Source organism: Harmonia axyridis, chromosome 1, assembly GCF_914767665.1.
Source record: "Harmonia axyridis chromosome 1, icHarAxyr1.1, whole genome shotgun sequence".
NCBI classification, from domain to species: Eukaryota; Metazoa; Arthropoda; class Insecta; order Coleoptera; family Coccinellidae; genus Harmonia; species Harmonia axyridis.
In genome coordinates, this window is record NC_059501.1 from 85,373,351 (window position 1) to 85,395,187 (window position 21,837).

Genomic DNA, 21,837 nt, shown 5'->3' on the forward strand with positions numbered 1-21,837 from the left:
GTGGCACGAGCCTGAAAGGCGAGTGCCGCAAACACACGAGCGAGAAAAGGACTTTCTCCACATGTTGCACACTTTACTTTTCCTACAACTCCACAAATTTCAATAATTCAAGAAATGGACTTGATTCAAATCAAAATGGCCTTCGTTGACAGTATGTGCTAATTTATTGCGTTTCTATAGAAACGACTCAAATGCCCAATTTCATTGGTCTACCAAGCGAGGTGTTGGCAAAGTGCCGTAGGGAATAATATTTCCCACAGTATGAGCAATAGATAGTTTTGGAATTGAGTAAGCTGTGGAGAATACGCTACTTTTCATAGCAGTTGTAGGAAAAATGGTTTTCCTAACTTTGAAAGCCTTACTCGACCCTGTGCTTTGCACCAAGCAAGCACATTGTGCATAACGCTGTCTGATACGTGAATCATCCTGTTCTGCTGTACGTTTAGCGCGACAAACTGTTGTTCACTATTTCAGATATCTTATCCGCTATCTGTTTCAGCCAGAATGCCGCTTTCAGAAATTATTGAATTCGCGCGAATGCATCGGCCCTACCACTACGATTGATTGTCGATTACCGAATGCAAATGCGTTAGCATTTCCCTGTTCCCCATTTGCATAACACATCAATGGCAGTGGATTCGACTGAAAGCTTTTGTAATTTGAATACGTGATACTTCATCGCAAGTTTGTTATTCTGCTCGTCGTTTTGTTATTTGTACGGGAAGGTGAAATGGTCCTCTTTATTCCTGGGATGAGGAGAAATAATTGAATGGACCGTTACACAGGGGCGTGCAGTGAAATTTTAAATAAAGGTGTAATTGGATTTTTGTAACCTTTTCTTTGTAACTTTAATCAAACCGCCTGAAACTCATGACTGCAAAACTATTTCCACTACAGAAAATAAGAAGGAGCAAAAAAATATACTAACTGACAAAGAAACTGTAACACCCAGAAGGAGCTGTTTAAATTTTATCTGTTTTTTTTTTTTTTTGGTAAAACATAGATAGTTTAGGAAAGAGTAAATGATTGAATTTGGAGGAAAAACTCGTGAAGGTTTTTTCATCTGACCAATCTTTGTTATTTAACGTTTTTTGCAAGTTTTTTTTGAATTTTACAACAAACCAGTTGTTTGAGGACATCCAAAGTCAATGTTAAGTTGTTGTTAAAATGTTGTTAAAGAGAACGTGTACGTGGAATTTATCGCCAGCTTAGTGAATTTAAAAGATATTATTGGTCTACGGGAGGCGAGGTTATCATTTCAAGAAATCGCTAACCGTACGAACAGAAATCCAACTACTGTTATGAGAGGTTTCAAGGGTGGTTTGATACTGCCCAAAATCGAAGAAGAGTAGGCACATGACGTCGAAGGGCTACAAATGGAGTTCAAGATCGACATCTTAGACTTATGGTCATAAGAGACCGATTTGCGACAACTCGATCTTTGGCTGATGAGTGGTAAGGAGAACAAGGCCATTCTGTAACTGTCCGAACGGTGTACCGCCGGAGAAGGTCTTTTGGACAGCAGCATTATCTTGTCCTCTGACAGTTAAGCATCGCCGGCAATGATAACAGTGGCGCAGTGAACGTCAACATTGGAATTTGGAAGAGCATCAGGTCGTCTTCTCTGATGAATATTGATTCTTCTTGGGTGCATGTGATGGCCGAAGATGGTATAAACGACGTCGAGGAGAAAGACGTGAACCTCATTTTGATGTTGAGCGTCATGTACACCGGACATTAGACGTTATGGTATGGGATGCTATTGCACATGCAATTAGGTCACCTTTAGTCTTTATCAAAGTAACATGACAGCGCTGCGTTACCTTCAAGAAATAGCCATATATTCTCCCTCACCTTAACCGGCTCGAGAATCCAATATTTCAGCAAGATAATGCCCGACATCATGTTTCCAGAGTTGGTTTAAACTTTTTCGAAGCAACCCATGTGAATTTTTCGCCATGGCCGCCCAGATCGCCCGATCTTCCACCTATAGAGCATGTTTGGGACATCATGGATAGAAGGCATTGAAATTTACCCCAGCGCCCACGGACTTTGGCGGCTCTGAGACATGAAGGACAGGTAGCTTGAGATAGTATCCTTCAAGAAGAAATAGACCAACTCATTGCATCAATGCCATGACGTGTTGGGAAGAGTATAGATAATCGCGGTGTATAAACACATTATTAACAAATTTATTGAAAAAAATTGTGAACCCTTCGTTTTTTTCTCCAAATTTCAATCGATTACTCCTTGCTATACTATCTATGTTTAACCAAAAAAAAATTGAAATTTAAACAGCTCCTTCTGGGTGTTGTAGATTCTTTGTCAGTTAGTATATTTCAATCTTCATAACCATATCAGTGGTTACAAGCCTTACAAACATAAAGTAGGTACATATCATCCTGCAAGTTAAGTTTTGACTCAAATCCACTTTCAACTTCTTCCAGATCCTGAGCCAACTGACCATCCTCAACGTGGACCAGCACAAGATGACCAATCTACCCAAAGACATTCTTTCAGATAGTGCTATGACAGGTACTCTTCTGAAGCTTTATTTGAGCAATGGGCTGCTTGACACACCACCCGTTGAGGCGTTTCAGCCCTTGAGGAAGCTGAAGATCTTGGATCTTCATGGCAACAACATGGTAACCCTTGTTCGGAACCAATTCAGGGGTCTTAGAGATGTGGAGAGGTTAGATCTGAGCTTCAACAAGATCAAGAAGATCGATGGTTCACATATGGCAGATCTGACGAAGTTGGGGTGGCTGAATGTTTCTCATAATGCTCTCACGGAGATCACAAGGTCAGTTGTAATGAAGGTTAACTGGTAGTTTGATAGTCCAAGATTATAGAGTGTGCCAAAGGATGTACTGATTACGTGTCATGACTCTTATTGTGAAGCTGTCTTCCACAAAAGTTACAGTTATTCATGCAAAGTACTAGGAGTGGCTTGTTAAATGTTACCATTCGATCCTTCAAAACAAATTCTTGTAATTTATATTTTTGGATGAACGTTTAACTCACTTTTTGCCTTAAGGATGTAGTAATAATCAAAATTGCAATAACTGGTCAACAAACACTTCAGAGTTCTATCAAATACTGTCTCAGCAAATCTAAGAATGTTTAAATATGTGAATTGCCCTGAGAGACAATAATTTGTATGAAATATGTATGTATATTTCCAAAATATACTGAATCATGGTATAACTTCTCTAGAAAATATTCCCAGTATCCTTTGAACAGATTCTTTTGGTAGATATGGCTATGGTACACCCTATACCATTGCACTGCTAGAAGTTTTTAGTAGTAGTAAATGATTGAAGAAAACTGATGTCTATATTTTAGAGGTGCCTTCGCGAGGAACACAGTTCTGAAAGTCCTCAACATGTCCCACAACAGCATAAAGAGGTTAGATTCGAACACATTCAGAGGAATGAGATTCCTAAGAAGAATTTATTTATCGGACAATAAAATATCCGACGTTGCCAGAGGAACCTTCGCATCTTTGACAAGGATTGGAACCATAGATCTGGCAAGAAATTTGCTGGAGAAGGTTGATTATCAGATGTTTTATCAACTGAATTATTTGGAGGTGAGTAATTTAATTTTCAGCATGGGAATATTTACTCACAGCTACTACTGCTCTCTTCTTGTTTTATCACCTCTTTTAGATATTATCAGTGATAACCAAGATGAATGCATACTTTTTTTTTGTGCTATAAGAAGTTAAATGTGTAGTTTTATTATTGTTTTGACTCTTATCTCAGACTGAAAGTAGGATTTTCAGGTCTCGTTGGGTTTTCAGCTGATTGATATTGGTTTGGCAACTAGATTCAGCTCAGATATGAAAAGAGACCTGGAAGTCCAGGATATAGCCAGATTGATCATGTAAATGGATCTGCCCTTTGTTTTGTCAAAAAGGCAAAAACCAGATACCTACACAGCATGTTGCTCTTGACAAACACATTGATAGCAGTGCTCAGCTTGATACCACAGACCGTAAATTAAAAATTGATGTAGCAGATGAGAGAAGATGCAGTTATATAAAAAGTAATAGAGAATTGGCAAGCCAGAACTCCTGATTTGATGCCCAGCGATTTTTTGTGAGATTGGTCGAAATATTGTGACCTCTCATAAGTTGAAAGCTCGACATCCATCAAAGTAGAAACTATTTAACTATTTAAATATCTACATCATAAAGCTCAAAGATGAAGATATTCAATTCCTCAAGATCCACACCAGGTGAACTTCAAGACACGTTCATGGATATAAAGTATACCATCTATTTTCGCAGGAAATCCCTAGAGTCGGCAAATAACGGAATATCATCGCTTCGAATCGCATAGTTATATAACTGTTTCATCCGTGAACGATGAACAGAAGGACATTGTCTGAATATGCATTATTCCTGCTGCAGTTTAGACTTGTTTTCATGCGAATTCATCCTTCCGTACGTCGTCGGATGTTTCGCTGAGCTGAAGTAACTTCTGAGCGATTTATTGAAGATGCAAAACGTGTAATATACTAATGGACCCGGGAACAAAAGCCATTCGTCAAATGTGCATGCGGAAATAATATCCCTAGACGTCCTTACGTGATGCGTTTAAATTAGACGTTTCTGTTGGATATGAGTACGGGACATTGGCTTTCGAAATTTACATTTTTTTTTGTTTCATGGTTTTTCAGCTGAGATTGATTTATTTCAAACTGGAAGGATATGTGGCTGGAACTTAATTGAAATAATATGAGACAGACTCTCAGCTCCTCAAACTGAGAAAAGTCTACATTGAGAGAAATTCAATTAGTCTACAAAGAAAAGAATCTACCTCATCAAGAAAGAGTACTTTATGAAAAAGTCCTTCAACTGACGCCTATACTGAGGTCAATAAGTCAAGGTGTCTCTGAAAATAAAAGAGCAATATATTCCACATTGAAAGAAATGTTGATAATAACTGTATATTCAAATTGAGGAACACAAGTAAAAACATTGCAGACCAAGGCTAAGGAAATTTCTACCTCCTTTCCATAGAGCCTGCATATCTTATCTGCTGACTTATCCATGCAGTACAAAAGTTATTTGCACAGACAGTGTCCTGTCAACAGTCCCACCATTACCCGAAGCTCAGCTCGAAGGTGTTATGATGATTCTCAACGTGATTGGAGAACCACGACTGTGGTCACCTGAATTTGGCAAAAAACATCATAAATATCAGCGAAATGAATTTGAGAGATCATAAATTGTAGTTGTTTGAGATAGCGATGAAGTTGAAGATATTTTGCGCGAACATTAGCTCGATAGCGAATGTTGTTTGAAGAGGTTTATGCGGAATAAACAGGGATTCTAGCGTCGATATCAAAGAGTTGTTGAAACTTGCATTCATCACTACAATCTGAAGTCAAAGAGAGCAGCAACCGAGTGGAAAGCAGTTGGTGAAAGCCATGCAAAGTGCCCAAAACCCAAAATATATTCTGGCAAGGTTGAGGCATTCTTATTTTGAAATTTACATTGTATATTGATCATCGAAAATCTTCACAAAGGTGTAACCATTAACAGTGGGTACTCCTGGTCACAAATTGATGAAAACATGGTACAAACTGCTTGACCACCCATCTTAGATATTGACTTCTTATTTATTTATTTATTTATTTATTTATTTATATAAGCAGGAATACATACAGGTGATGATCACCCAACACAGTATCCACTATTTGGAATCTCAAAGTGTGCTTAATTGCTTGATTAACTTAATTGCAAAACAAAAATATATAGATACACATATAATATAATGAAACAGTATGAATAAAAAAGGAAAACCAATTATTGTGAGACAATAATAAAAAAAAGAACAATGATATATATTGAAACATTCAATGTAGACTTCAGAAGAATGCTTCAGGGAAAAGGATTTAGCTCTAATGAAGAAGTGATTGCCGAAGTTGATGTCCATTTTGAAAGCAAATACGAATCTTTCCACAGAGAAGGCTAGAGGAGCTTTGAAGTACTTGTATCGCTCTTGAAGGAGATAAAGAAAGATCAGAACAAACAAGACGTTGATGGCATAGCGACCTTTTTTTGCATATATCAGTAGATTATCAGCAGATATTGCAATCTTTGCTGCTATTGCTATCCAAGCATCTACTTTCATGGTTTTTTAATGGTATTTGTGTCGCAGACACAAGAATAGAGATTTGGCCGGATAGGCATCCATAAGTTTGATTATATTTTCATTTGACCATTTCATTAACCATAGACTTAAGAGATATCACAACGTTTTCGATGATGAATTATTGAGATCATCACAACAAAACTACCCGAATATCCTCATGAAAATTCGCCTCATAATTTCCGTTTCCTTCTCCTACAACCCCCGTACCACAAACACCACTCTCCCAGCATCCGCAACCCCGCAGATATTGATGGTTCTCTTAGAATTTCGCATCATCTCCCTCGCTTGTAAGCTGAATAAATTTCTTCTCTTTATTACAGCTCATCGATCTCTCGCAAAATAACATTACGGAGGTCCAGAAGCTGTCGTTCAAGGATGTGTATTTTGCGAAAATCGATCTATCCAGGAATAATATCAGCGTGATTGAGAACGGGGCGTTCGAGAACTGTGCAAACATATCCGTTCTGGACCTCTCGCACAATTCCATAGACTCCTTCGCAAGGAAAGTGTTCGACGAGACCACTTACGCTGCAGAGCTGAGGTTGTCGTATAATAAGTTGACTTCTTTGAACGAGGTGAGTGAAACTTGGAGAGGGTTGAACTGATTCATGATATTTTCTTAGGGATATAGTAAAGGAAGAACACCCAGTATTAATGAATTTATAACCGAAATTTTTGGTATACACATCTCTCTTAAGGTTCAGTAAGTATTTGAGCAGAAAATCAAGTCTTATCGTGATAAAATATACTCTGTGGCATAAAAAATGCAACACGAATTAGAAATTGAATTATTCTGCCTGAATTTGTTAGAGATGTTGAACTACTCAAAGGTTTAGATTGATCAAAATGTCTTTCGAAATCATTTAGTAGCTATTGAAAATTTGACTATTGCTTTGTTGTTACAATAAAAACTATCTGGCAAATTTTCTTGACAGATTGAGTCAATTTCGGTATTGGTTTTTGTTGAAATTCTTTTGGTTTAATGTTACTCTTTCTTTTTTGATGTTGAAATTATTCCTATAATAGTACGAAAACTGAATATTATCGAAGACTAGATGAATTCAACATAGGTTGCATTATTGGATTTCGCGAAGGTGATATTTCATTCAGAAGAGCTGCTAATAATCTGCGTGGTAAACTATTTTGGAGAGTCTTTCACGAGGTACTTCCTCTCTCAGGAGTTTGATGTTTCGTTCCGAGATCGCTGGTGGACTCTTTAGTCGAGCTTTCTAGCGATCTCTGCCCAAGACAGAGGGTGTGAGAGGTGACCCTGTTGCAATGCAACGACCCCTTCAAATCTGCCTGGATCGAAGTAGTATGGCGCGAACATCCATAGCGCCATCTGTGACCAGACAGAGTCACTACACTATCATGTATCAAGCATGGTCTAAAGAATGTCCTTGACGACGTTCCTAGTCACCTATAAGAAACAGAGGTTTGTGGGATTAAGTTCGTTCAGAACTTTAATACTGCAAGATCCAAAAAGTATTTGGATATCAGTAGCAACTTGTTCCTCATTTGCTTTTCTACAGGGCACTGCTTCACCTTAAAAGAAGAGGGTTATCATAAACTTCTTCAATGGAGGAGAGGAATGATTCCTGATCACCTGTTTACGATAAAATACTTTGTTAGAGTGGGGATGTAACCATCTTCATGTCATCCTAGATTCTGGAGTTCATTAGAACTGCGGAGCTGACAGTGGAGACATATGTAGATGGTGCATTCTTGAGAAATAACGAAGACTTACTTTCATTCTGAATGTTTCCACCGACTTGTTCGTTAATGATTTTTTATAAGTTTATAAATCTAAAGTATTCACCAAGTGGTCAATGGTTTCTTTTACACCACACTCACATAGTGGGCTTTCATCAGAATGAAGAGCATACCTACTATTGCAACGACCATGACTAGTCCTAAGTTGATTTAAAGTAACTACACCAAATTTTTCTGGTATCTAAGATTGAAACCTAAAACTTTCTCAGAAAGGTCAACGATTAGGCTTTTGTTGAAGATATTACAAAACTCCATTCCAAACGCCAAATTTCATTGTCATTTTCACTGGATTGAGGGAAGGTATTAATCCATAAAGGTTTACGTGACTTTAATATGGCAATTCTAAAATCCAGGACGTAAGATACAATTGGAAATAAGTTAGGGTAAAAATGAAATTTTTCCCAAGATTTCTCGACTGCAACCTGTCCACGAATATGCGGCAGAAATATATGTGATAGCACTGGTAACCAATTTAAAGGTATAGATCTAGTAGTTCCACTGATAATTCTCATAGGAACCATAAGCTGTGAATCAATTTTATGAACATGAACACTATTGAACCAAACAGAACAACAGCATTCAGCAGCAGAAAAAAACCAAGGCCAAAGCTGTCGTGGGAAGGGCGATGGCATCAGCAACACTTGAAGAAACAGCTAGTGGACCCTGAAATTCTAAGAAGAATCAAGATTAACCCCAAGATATATTGTTTTCAATTTTCCATATTTATCTTGATTTTTCAAGAATAAACAGGAAATTTCTGTCTTGTTCAGATTACGGCATCAACGCAACTCAAAAAAATTATTTTCCCTAATCTTCAAATCTTTGAAATATTTTCAATAATAACGAAAGCAAAATGACTAAACACAAGAGTAATATGAGCAGGATGTTTTCATGATATTCAAGACGATTTATATAATGTCTAACCATCGTCATTCAACTGGATAAACTAGAAAAGAGTGAAAAGAAAAGACCTATGTCATGGATCGCCCATAGTACCTTTTTCTATCAACTCAACTAACTCGACATCATTTTTGCCGTTTGACATTTCGGGACGTTTAACAACCTGCTTGTTCCTCGAACCAATCAAACGTTAAATTCTATCGGAACCCAATGTACCATAACCCCCACCTCCCCTTTCAAGTTCCTACCCTGTAACCTCGTCAGAACGGTTTTCCTTCGAATGGAAAATCGGATGCGATAGCTCGAAAAATAATTCAATTTCCCGGAAACGCACGATCTTTCATTCCGATCACCGGTCGACTGAGCTTTGTGTGTTAAATTGCTCGTTTTTTTTTGTGTTAAATGAAGAACGGGGTTCTTTCAACCGGGTCCGGGCATTCTTTGATAGTCGCCGTTTTTTTCCCGAATAATTCCGTTTGATGTTTGCCGACGGGGATCAGCGAGTGTTTTATGCGTGGCGTTGATGGGTTTTCGATTGGCGGGGATCAAACGAACAATATACTACGAGAATAATGGGCCAGTTCTTTTTTGTCTACTTCGATTAGAATGAATGCAATCGCTGTTTTTTTTTTGTAGAAATATAGAACGTAGTGGCCGAGATGCACCCAATTCGGATCCTGATTATAATTACTGTCACTATTAGTATTGGATACATTTTGTAGTTGTGAACTCTTCCATTGGTGTGATCATTGTTAATTAGGAACAAAAAACACACTAAACTTATTTAAAAAATCTATTGGCGATCGACAGCTTTGGCCTTGGTTTTTTCTGCTGCTGAATGCTGTTGTTCTGTTTGGTTTGATAGTGTTCATGTTCTAAAATTGATTCACAGCTTATGGTTCCTATGAGAATTATCATTGTAACTGCTAAATCTATACCTTTATATTGGTTACCAGTGCTTTCACATATATTTCTGCCTCATATTCGTGGACAGGTTGCAGTCGAGAAATCTTGGGAAAAATTTCAATTTTACCCTAACTTATTTCCAATTGTATCTTACCCCCTAGATTTTAGAATTGCCATATTAAAGTCACGTAAACCTTTATGGATTAATAACTTCCTTCAATCTAGTGAAATTGACAAGGAAATTTGGCGTTCGGGATGGAGTTCTTGTAATGTCTTCAACAAAAGTCTAATCGTTGATCCTTCAGAGAAAGTTCTAGGTTTTAATCTTTCTAGAAAAATTTGGTTTATGCTCTTCAAATGGCATTCTATTGAAAGCCCACTATGTGAGTGGGGTGTAGAAGAAACCATTGACTACTTGGTGATTACTTGTCCAATTTATGAATATTATGGTGGTTTCCGCAGTATCTATTCAGTTTCAGATTTTCTTTTTAATTGGATCGCTAACTTTGAATCGAGATAATGAAAACTATATAACATTTTTCCCACTTGTTGTTTCTTTTTTTTTTGTTTTCAGATTCAATTATAATATATGCGTTATCAACTTTTGGTAAAAAGGAAGGATAGAAATAATTTTGTTCGGAATAACATGAATACCTTCAATATTTCAGTTTATTTTGTAAACAAATTCACAAACCAATCATCATTTACCATGAATGAAATCATTTACTTGTAAAAATAATTTCATTGAAGTTTTGAGATAACCATCTTATATCGTCATGTTTTTTTTTCTAGGTGCCACTGGCCAACATGTCAGGCTTAAAAATTCTGAACGTGTCCCACAACGAACTAATAAAAATTCCCAAATCCACCTTCCCGAAGTTGTACGAACTTCACACCATAGATTTATCCCATAACAACCTGACTGAAATTTTCAACTCCGTCTTCCAGACTTTGTTCTCCCTCAGGTTCCTGAACTTGAGCTACAATCACATGAATGCCCTTAAGCCCAGTACTTTCGGTGCCCTGCCCACCCTTCTGGAGTTGGACATGAGCCATAATCTCTTGAAGAAGATAGGTAAACATATTAAAGTAATTTTTTATCGTTGATGTATTTTATTTGTTTTTTGATGAAGTAATTCCCTCATTAATGGATTTGATTTGTTTTGTTGAGATAATATACATTAATATTGAGTATAACATACCCTATATGATCTATATGAATGACTGACCTTTTCGAATACAAAAGCATTGTACAATACAATTAACTTCCACCTGAATCAAAGACGAGTAAAAAAAGAATTGTGAAGATAAGTGAAAAAGCATCTGCTTTAAAAAAAATAACAAACAGTAGGTACCAACAAAAAGTATCTTTCAGAATGTACAATCATGCCAAATAATAATAAAAAAACGGCGGAAGCAAAGTTGTACGCCTACGTAATAAAAACGGAATATTTTCGAGATATATCTCAACCAACAAGATTCCTCAGTGTGATTATTCCGAGCATAACATATTTTTCCTTTCTTTGCCTAGCCAGAGGGGCCTTTACACGATTGGACGGCATGAGGCGACTCCTGATTCAGGGCAATATGTTAGGGGAGGTCTTTACCATCCCCCAATCAGTGTCCTACCTAGACCTTTCCAATAATCAGCTGACTCATCTGCCAGACAAACTGTGGCCGTCTATGAACTCCTTGCTGGAGCTCGATCTGGGCAATAATCAGCTGGCCGACAATCTGACCAGCCAAAGTTTCAGCGGTCTCTTGACCGTGCAACGGCTTCATTTGAACAATAATGGAATTCAGAAGCCACCTTACGAAGCCTTGAAAACTTTGAGTTCGTTGCAGTATTTGTATTTACAGGTGAGTACTTTAACGAACAATATCAGTTAAATATGAGCAGAAAACTATTTTGACTATTTCTGAATAACTCAAGATAGAATGGGTGCTTTGTTTGAAATGAAGAGTCTAGTCAGCTACTTTAATTTGACCATGAACTTTTTGTTGTCATACCTAACATGATGAATTTAGGATAACCCAAAACGTGTAGTCAGGGTATTCTGCTCTTGCCAATTGAAAAGCTATACGTTAAATTTTTTCGGTCTTTCTATTGTTCCATGACAGGGTTAAATATAGGTAGAGGTCGATTGAATACGCTCTAGCATTTTGAAGTTGAATACCACCTAAATATTGACTGTAAATATTGTAGTAAAAATATTTCACATTCATTCGAAAGATGTGCCTTACCATTTGAAGATATTTTTTTTAATAGGGATGATACCATTGGAGGTAGTTTTTATGACATTGATGTGTATAATAGAAATTGTACCCTAAAATTTGTTCACAATAAGACGAATATTCATATTTCATCTTATACATCGCATATCTTACTACATATGATTGAATCAAAACAGATTCTGAATATAAATGCTAAACACTAATGTCAAACAATAAGATAGTGTACAAAATTTTCCATAAATTCCGATGGTAATGCTGACAATATCAGTTACTTTCAAGTTTTTGAGTTATAATAGAAGGTTAGGTATTTTCTAGTAGAAACCATAACTTTTACAATTGAAAGGAAGAGAGAAACGGATTTTTTCAGCATAAAATATAAATTCAAAGAAAAATTTTACTACAATCATGTTTTTATTCAATAACAGCAGCAACAAGAATGTGAAGTATAGGATTAGATTTGGACTTAAAAGAGGTTTTATTGCACCGCCCCCTCATGGTCAATTGTGTCCTCCATCAGAGCTGTTTTCACCATTGGTCATCCTAGTCTACAGCTCGTCCTCTAGTTCCGGAGTTCTAATGAACTTAAGTATCTGGAATGGCTTCAAGAACATTACTTTTTCACTTCTACAAGTCTCTTGTCCAAATCAATTCTTTGCGTAGGCTAGTGATGGCGAGGCATTCCTTTACCAGGTGATCCGAAGTTTCTTCCTCATCATCATAACCTGTACTTGCCGTTTTCTGCTAGACCCATTCTCATGAGATGCTTCCTGAGTTGCCAATATCCTGTAAGATATCCAATGAAAAGGTGTAGCATATTATGACTACAGTTTCAAATACTTCCTGGATCTTGCAGTATTAAAGTTTCGAAGAATCTTCTTGAAAGGATCCAAGATTTCGCCAGATTATTATTCTTCCTGTTTTTTCCACCTCCAGAAACTCTTTCTTTTAGGAACATTCACCTATACCACAGAAAGGTTCTGAGTCGATGAAAAAAGTTTGAGATCTTTTTCTGGAAAATATGTTGGCATCTTCATTCGCTCCAATTGAAAAATATGATAGTTTGATGAATATGGAATAAGGAAATTATGACATGACAATTATGCTGTTTCAACTTTCATTCGTTTGACGAAAGAAAGCCTCAAAATTATGTGCTCCAATCCTTTCTTATTACTGTAGTCCCGGAGATCTTCTCATCAAATATCAAATTTGAACCACTCTGTACATATCAGACCAGAAACAATTTTGTTCTCAAATTTTGCATAAATGACTCGAACCAATCAATTGAGACAGAGCACTAGCAATAATTCGAATTCGAAAATGACTGATACAAACCGGAAAAAGCTGTGAAATAATGTATTCGTCCCATTATCCAGTGTTGCCTATATCCCACCTCAAAATCCTAAACCACTATACCTAAATCAAACCTCTAATGCCTCAATTCAAATTCCGGTAACAACCAAATTCATGCCAGCTCTTCGAGCTAAAGCACCGTCTCCATTTAGCCCAACTCAGCCTCATTCCACTCCGATATTAATATAATAGCGGACATAAATTTGACGCTCAATTTAAATTTAAATTGGCCGGGAGTCTTTTTCGCATAGGCGGCTGCTCCTCTCATCGGCATGTACAGGGCGAAGAAGAAGACGCTCCAGCATCCAGATTCGGGTGCGTTCATCACCAGGAAATTGCCTCTCAGGTGGAGGAAGCTAATTTATATATTCGGAGGTCCTTGCGTTCTTGCAGTGAATTAGCATAATGTCGCCACAAAGAGTGGTGGGTAATGATTATGTAATGGGTGGTTAGAAGTGTGTTAAGAGGCTGCAGATGTGAGGAGATGCTGTTTGGAGGTGGGATCTGGTGATTTCCGGGTTTTTGGGAGAGTGCCTGGTTGTTCTTGATTAGGGAGGAGTTTTTGCTGGATCGTTCTAGTGTGTTTATCATTTCGAAGCAAGGTCTGTGATTTTGAAATACACTGCGCAAAATAATTAACGCACATTATGGAAATCTCAAATTTGTTCTACACCTCAATGATAATAATTTTTATCAGAATTATGCATGCCTATGTTATCCACTTTCAACGTTTTTCTTCAATACAGATGTTTTTTCCTAGCAGGAATAAAAAAAGATGAGATTATCAGATTTTGAATGTATTGTCTCCATTCTGAAATCAGTTGTTCTCGATCAATTCTAGTGATCAATAGTTTTTCTTTTGTTTGATTTTCTACACGCGATCGCTATGCAACGCGAAACACGCAATTTGACTCAAGAGGAATGTGCCCAAGCGGTAGTTTTGCGAGAAGAAGGGTGGACATACACAAGAATTGCAGAAAGGTTTGGAGTTTCCTATACAAGTGTGTCCAGAATGTTGCAGCGATTCAGGGAGACAGGTATGAATGTCCTAAGACCAGGACAGGGTAGACCACGGGTAATAACTGTCATTCAAGAACGTTACTTGATAGTTGGCTTCTTTGGAAACTTTCAAATTCAATAACTCTTGATATTCCTCAACTCATTCAGTGGAACTAGCTCCACTCATTTTCTGGAATTTTTCATGTTTAGCTCCACTTTTACGTGATTCAAATAATCCACAGCAGATTGAATATTGGGCGCGAGGCGAACAAAAGCGTTTCCAAGTTTATCGTAATCCAGTGTATCCAATCATTCACAAACTCTATTTTTCGCATCTATCCAACCATGCAATCAAAACGAAGCAACTCAAATGCATTTACTCTATCGCGTCCATCGTGAAAGGATTCATTGTTGACGGATCTGAATAAAACTTCCAAATCCAGCATCCGGTAGAACCAAAGCAATGAATACTGCCGTTCAGGGGCGGCTCGTTAGGGATTGCAGGTTTGGCGCTGCCGATGAAGAAATATTAAATTAAAGAAAATGTATACTAAAAAACAGAACAAAAATTCAGGAGTTTTTGGGCACTCGTTCCTGCCGCATTGGCGTCCGTAGAGAATGCAGAACTATACAGGATGTTCCTAAATTGATGATACTAAGGAAAATGAGAAATTTCTTTATAATATCGAGAGATGTTGATCTTGAGACATTCTGTGAGCTTGGAAAAGACCGATATAAAGCAGCAGTCAAACAATGTTAGTTGGTCATGTTGAACCTCCAACTTAAGAAAACCTTGTATGTGGCCTCCTACTGGTATGTAGCAACAAACTCATGAATGAAAGATCATTCAAAGCTTCAGAGGTTTACTTTTTTTTTTTGGATATTCGATATGCTGCCATAATGGTTCTGAAAACGTTTTCATAAACATGAAATCTCAACCCTATCGCAACATTCTAAATCTCAACCCTATGCACTATTCTTTCTGATGACACGGTCAACAAAAAATTTGGCAAAAATCATGAAATTGTTATTTATATTTAAATGCTAGATATCTACTCGGTGAGATCTGTTGTAACGGAATTATTGAGTAATTGTTTTTCATATTCTGCTATAGTTTTCTATGTTCTCGATGATGAGAACCACACGAGATTTCGGAGGAAGTTTGAATTGGTTATTCAACATGTACACCGAAAATTTCCACCTTGTCGGACTTGTATGTTAATACCTAAAATTTCAATTTAGGGCAGAAGTGAATCCTCTCATGCGGTTGAAACTTTCAGCTTCCTCGGTAGCTCATGGGTGAGACCGCTGGATTAGTTATTCGGAGGTTGTGGGTTCGACTCCCGCTCGAGGAGGTAGTTTTTCTGGAATTAAAAATTGCCAAACTATATAAAAACGAATTTCGATTCAGATCAAATTTTATGTTTTGCTTGTAACAGTGTGAGAGTAAAACCCAATCTCAAACAGCCATATTCCTCTAAATTGATGAATTTTCACGAGTCGCCACTGCTGTTGCAGTCCGACAACTCATCAGGGCCGGTTGAACGCTTACAGAGCACTCTATGTTTGTTGAATTTCAGGACAATAATATCACCATGTTGGGCAAAGCCGCCTTCGGCAATCTACCTGTAGTTTTCGAGCTGAATCTGGCGAACAACAGCATCCGTAATGTGAGCGTCAGAGCTTTCGACGGGCTGTTGCAGCTGCTGACTCTCAATTTGACCAACAACAACATCTCCTACATACCGAATGGAGCTTTTCATGGTAAGTTTCAGGCGATGGATTTGATTACTACTGAGATTAACGTTGAGGGAGATAACATGCAAATCATCCACTCAACGTTGATATTGTATATTCCATTATTATTACATAAGGAGTGACTCTTTTATATTCTAATACCAGTTTGTTATTTGAAATATATTGCTTAGTTACCGATGTAATTATTGAGTTGATCTTAATACTCCTTAGGAATAACGTAAACAAAAATAAAATTTTTAGATCTATTCAATAAGTTTCACCAACAGAATAATAACAAACACTGCAAAAATATTTTATACGAATTAATAGGAAATTAGCATTTTTGAAAGGATCCCGTTAGATTCAACACAGCAACCATCTCATGTTTCATTATCAGGTAATCAACCTTCAGTGAATATAACCAGACACAAAATATATGCCTGAGAGCATTTTTCAAACCTCATTTTTTGAAGATATACAGTCCTCTTTATATCCTTCAACAGATGAACTTTTTCAGCAACAAAAGAATTATTGATTTTTTACACAAACCCAGATATTTCGCAATGACACATAGGACTTTGGCCAATGCTTTTTTTTCCAACTGGTTGTAAATAAAGGGTGTTTTTTTTAGAGCTATAGAACTTTAAATAAAACAACGATGGATTATTCGATTGACATGAATTTTATTCATCCGCAAGATTATCTTGTGGCATTACATTTTAAATATGATTTCTGGTATATGACCGCCACGGCTGGCTCGGATGTAGTCCAATCTGGACGTCCAATTTTCGATTACTTTCGCACTTCTGGTTGAATGGCTACGTCAACAAACGAAACTGCTGCATTTTGAGTGAAGCTAATCCTCAAGTGTATGTCAAAACACCGTTACATCTAGAAAAACTGACTGTTTGGTGCGCTTTATGGGCTTGTGGAATCATTGGTCCGTACTTTTTCAAAAACGATGATGGCCAGAACGTTACAGTCAATGGTGATCGGTATGGAGCCATGATTACTAACTTTTTCATTGCTGAATTGATCAACCATGATGTCTAGGAGCTGTGGTTCCAACAAGACGGCGCAACAAGTCATACAGCTCGTGCCACAATCGATGTATTGAAAGACACGTTTGGTGACCGCCTAATTTCACGATTTGGACCTGTGAATTGGCCTCTAAGATCTTGTGATTCAACATCGCTAGACTACTTTCAGTGGGGCTATGTAAAGTCATTGGTCTATGCGGATAAGCTACAAACCCTTGATCATTTGGGAGACAACATTTGCCGTGTTATTGCCGATATACGGCTACAAATGTTGGAAAAAGTCATCGTAAATCGGACTACATCCGAGCCAGCTGTGGCGGTCATATGCCAGAAATCATATTCAAAATGTAATGCCGCACAAGATTATCTTGCGGATAAATAAAATTCATGTCAATCGAATAATCCATCGTTGTTTTATTGCAATTTAAAGTGCTATAGCTCTAAAAAAACACCCTTTACCTTCTTTTTTCCTTCAAAATCTTTGAAAATTTGATCCATTGATATTTTCAACATTGAAGCTTTTTCCCAAATTTGGTTGAAAAACTTCAAAGCCTTCTTGGTGTTGCATTTTTGTGTTCACACACTTGAAAAAAAATATGATATTTGTCAAATCAGTTTCATTGTGAAGCAAAAAAATACCGTAGGTAATACAAAAAGCTGGATCGTGCAAAAAGTATGTGTAAAAAATCACGAACTCTTTCCATTACCCCAAAGACAACCCTACAAACCAGTTCACATAATCACATCTCCTTAAAGCAAAAGACCTCGCCCTACTTATTCCCAACGCCAAGAAGCTTTCTCTACCTCTCCTCCTCCTCTCCAACCCCTCGGCGGAAAACACCGCCGGGAAATGCGAAAGGAAAATAACAATTGCCACGGTCGGCTGCCCATTGAGAAAAATTATATCGGGGTTTATTGGGCCCTGAAACGAGGTCCTCCCCGGCTTTAGAAATGGGCGTTCCACAGCGGAATGACCGTCTAATGTCTTGATTTACTGCTATTAGGTCCGATTCGGAGGAAGCCGAGCAAGAGATCGGCCAGAACTGACGGTACGAAATTAAAGATAGGAGAGGAAACGTAATTAACATGCCGTTCCGCCAGATGGCGTTGGATTTATCGGGGTAGAGCGTAGTTTTGGCGTTTGTGGAATTGGTCTTTTTGTCTGGATGATGGAGACGTTGATTTCGGTTTGATGATGACATTTTTATGAATCATATTTATTCAGGTTTTTTCTTCACTTTGTAGATTGAAGATTTGAGGTCGTTTCATTGCACCACAACCTTATGGTCTCTTGTGCCCCATCAGAGCTGTTGTCACTATTAGTCGTTGTAGTCTACAGCTTGCCATCCAGTTCCATAGTTCTGATGAACTTCAGTATTTAAGATAGCTTTAACGAGGTTACTTCGTTTTTTCAAGTTATATTCTGCCTTGGCTAGCTATGACTAGGTATTTCATCACCAGTAGATCTGAAGTTTCTTCTTCCTCAATAATGTGATCTACAGCTCGCCTTCTACTTCCAGAATTTTAATGCACTCCAGTATTTGGGATGGCTTCAACGAGGCTACTTCCTCAGTTCTACACATTTCCTGTTCAAAGCAGATTTTGCCTTTGCTAGCTATGACGAGAAATTTCATCACGAGATGATCCGTAGTTTATTCTTCCTTCCTGCAGAATCTGCACTCATAGTTCTTTGCTAGAATCATTTTTATGAGATGGCGAGAGGGTATAGCAGATTCTTGCTAAGATTCAGATACTTCTTTGATCTTGTAGTCATCATTGTTACGAAGAAACTTTTTGAAATCATTCAACCCACGAAGGTTCTCTTCGTCAGTTTCTCTTTCTGGTTTTTTTCTCCTGAAACTCTTTGTTGTGGATAATCGGTCAATGAAAGAAATTTGAGCGCTTTTCTGGCAAATATGTTGGCATCTTCATTCGCTTCAATCGAAAGATATGATAGTTTAACGAATATGAAATAAGGAAATCAGACAATGTAACCCATACACCAAAAGGTAACAAATGGGATACAGATTATATAAATAAGGAAATATTGACCTGCTGTTTCAAGTTTCTTTCGTTCCTTCAAAGAAGACCTCCAGAGTGAAGTGCTTCCTGACGTGTCAAATTCCTGTGAATAATTCAGTGAGAAGATGTACCATATTCTTGCCAAGATCCAGATACTTCTTAGATCTTGCAGTATTCAAATTTCGAAGGAACTTTTTGAAATCATACAAGCCTGGAAGATTTCACCAGGGTGATTCTCTTTCGGTTTCTTACTTCTTCTGATACTCTTTCTTGCAGTTACATTTACCTATACCACAGAAAGGTTCTGAGGTGTACAGAAATCTATGTTAACAGTGGTATAAAAACGATCGAATTTTTCAGTAAAATATAAAAAAAAATGAAAAATCACTAACGTGAAGTCAGGGACTATCGAAGGATCATCATTTCTGCGTCATTGGCATCCCGAATCAACCCTGAATCAACGAAACTGTATATAGGTATATGTGGTCCCCAAGAGTGCATTCGACTCATAAATGAATGAGCTCAAAAAAGAACCTTACTACACGTCACTAGGTAACTCTCTTTTCTATTATTCATCCTTATCTTTGTCCAATCTATCAATACTGAGTGTATGCATACAATTCCTTACAATAATTTGGATATGTTGTCAATAAAAAGAATTGAAAGAACATACGAAACACACAAGATCTACTCTCGATAGGTATCTAGAGTGATATTATTCGTAATAAGTAATAATGATGATAATAAAAAATATAAGAAGGTTAGTATCTTCTTATATTTTTATATTATCTTGATGTGATAGCCTGATTCAGAGTGTTCCTTGAAATTTTTATAATTCTGTATCATTTTTCTAGGTTTAGTTGCCCTGACGACCTTAGATTTATCGCACAATAAGTTGGAAAAACTGGATAACAAAACGAATGGACTCCTAGACGACTGTCTCTCATTGCAACGGGTAAGGCAAATAACTTGGAGAAATCAATTTCCACTTTTGTTACTATTCATTAAAATTAAACATGATTATCATTACCTCCCTACCAAAAAGTTAATTTCTATGTCTCGAATTTCAGGTGAATCTGAGTCACAACAAAATAAGTTTCGTGACTAGGAAGACCTTTCCAAGCGACCCTTACATACCTTACAAGCTGAAAGAAGTGGACCTGAGTTACAACGCCATGCCTATCATAACTTTCGATCTGACTATTGGCACCAAGAAGCTGGAGAAGTTAAATTTGTCCCACAACGCTATTTCGGATATCAGAAGGTGTAAGTATACGAAATAGAATATTGTCCAAGAAATCATACCGTACCTAACTGTCCCGTTCCTCTAAGATGTTTGATCTCAAAGTCTATTAGAGATTCACGGGCCATGATTTTGGTGTGAACTTGAGTCTAGACCCAAATTTCAGTTTATAAGGAGTCTTTCTCAATCTTCAAATTTAACGAAATAGAACTATAAAGGCTCATTTATACAGGGTGTTTCCTAAACATGCGGCAAAAATTCAGGGGGTTGTTCCTTGGACTATTTTAAGCATGTTTTGTCCTTGGATGATTTTTGAAAAACCTCTTTGTTTCGAAGATACAGGGCGAACAACATTTTTCATATTTTTAAAATTAATAATAGTTTAAATAAAAATGCGTACCGCACTGTGTTTACTAAGTAGGTACAATTTATTTTTAAATTTGTTTAACAACATTCCAATTACTAAAAACGGCCAAAACCCCTTAGATTATTTCCTATGGGGCCATCTAAAATCATTAGTTTATACCACTCCAGTAGAAAATGTGGAAGACTTGCGAAATCGGATCATTGCTGGGTGTAACTTAATAAGAAATGATCCTGGTGTTTTTGAAAGGGTTCGGCAGTCAATGAGGAGAAGATTGGATGCTTGTATGCTGGCTAGAGGTGGTCATTTTCAACAGTTTTTGTAGGTTGAGTTGAATTTTCATGTAATTTTTCATAATAAAATGTTATTATCTGAAATTTTGTTTCCCCTATATCTTCGAAACAAATAGGTTTTTCAAAAATCATCAAAGGACAAAATATTCTTAGAATAGTCCAAGGAACAACCCCCTGAATTTTTGCCGCATGTTTAGGAAACACCCTGTATATTACATGATGTTTATAATGACTTGTGGAATGTAATATTTAAATATGAATTCCACCATTCTTCGACCTTCTCCGTCTTCTTACATAGGCGATTCATATTAACAATAACTGAAAGCACTGACAAGAACATCCCAAACTACCACCTTCTAGTCCTTTCCGTTCCGTAAGATAGATCATCCCTCAAAATCACGCAAATACACCTCACTTCCACCTGATCATCAACAGCGTCTCTTCCAACTAACATCTCCATGTTCCATCTATCTCCAGCATCCCGACGTCTTGGCAACGTGCGGTGTTTCTTTGATAAATACAATAAGACCCCCCAGCGAACGTGTGCTGGGGAGGCCAAGCCACCCTCGTCCTCTGAAAACCCCCACAAATGAAATACGTCTTCAGAATATGGAATCCCGCCACATATCTCTCCGTTAACCAAAAAAAAAAAAAAAAATAGGAAAGCATCGACGTGAAGTCTGGAGCTTTTAAGAGCAGGATCATTCATGCGTCGGAAGATTTATAAACTATTATGTGACCTCCAAGGGCGCAATTGGATGAATGAAGGAGCGCTTCAAAGTTCCTGACTAGAGATTCATCAAGCCAA

At 37.4% G+C, this 21,837-nt stretch overlaps 1 protein-coding gene across 1 annotated transcript in view; it reads left to right on the top strand.

Moving 5' to 3' along the window:
• Positions 1 to 21,837, top strand: part of LOC123671662 (protein artichoke) — a 69,698-nt gene that overhangs the window by 28,758 nt on the left and 19,103 nt on the right. The window contains exons 4-11 of the mRNA XM_045605622.1: positions 2,448 to 2,803; positions 3,346 to 3,592; positions 6,488 to 6,742; positions 10,539 to 10,821; positions 11,278 to 11,606; positions 15,911 to 16,094; positions 19,984 to 20,084; positions 20,200 to 20,395. Of these exons, the coding sequence (XP_045461578.1) occupies positions 2,448 to 2,803; positions 3,346 to 3,592; positions 6,488 to 6,742; positions 10,539 to 10,821; positions 11,278 to 11,606; positions 15,911 to 16,094; positions 19,984 to 20,084; positions 20,200 to 20,395 (1,951 nt within the window). The remainder of the gene's footprint in view (positions 1 to 2,447; positions 2,804 to 3,345; positions 3,593 to 6,487; positions 6,743 to 10,538; positions 10,822 to 11,277; positions 11,607 to 15,910; positions 16,095 to 19,983; positions 20,085 to 20,199; positions 20,396 to 21,837) is intronic.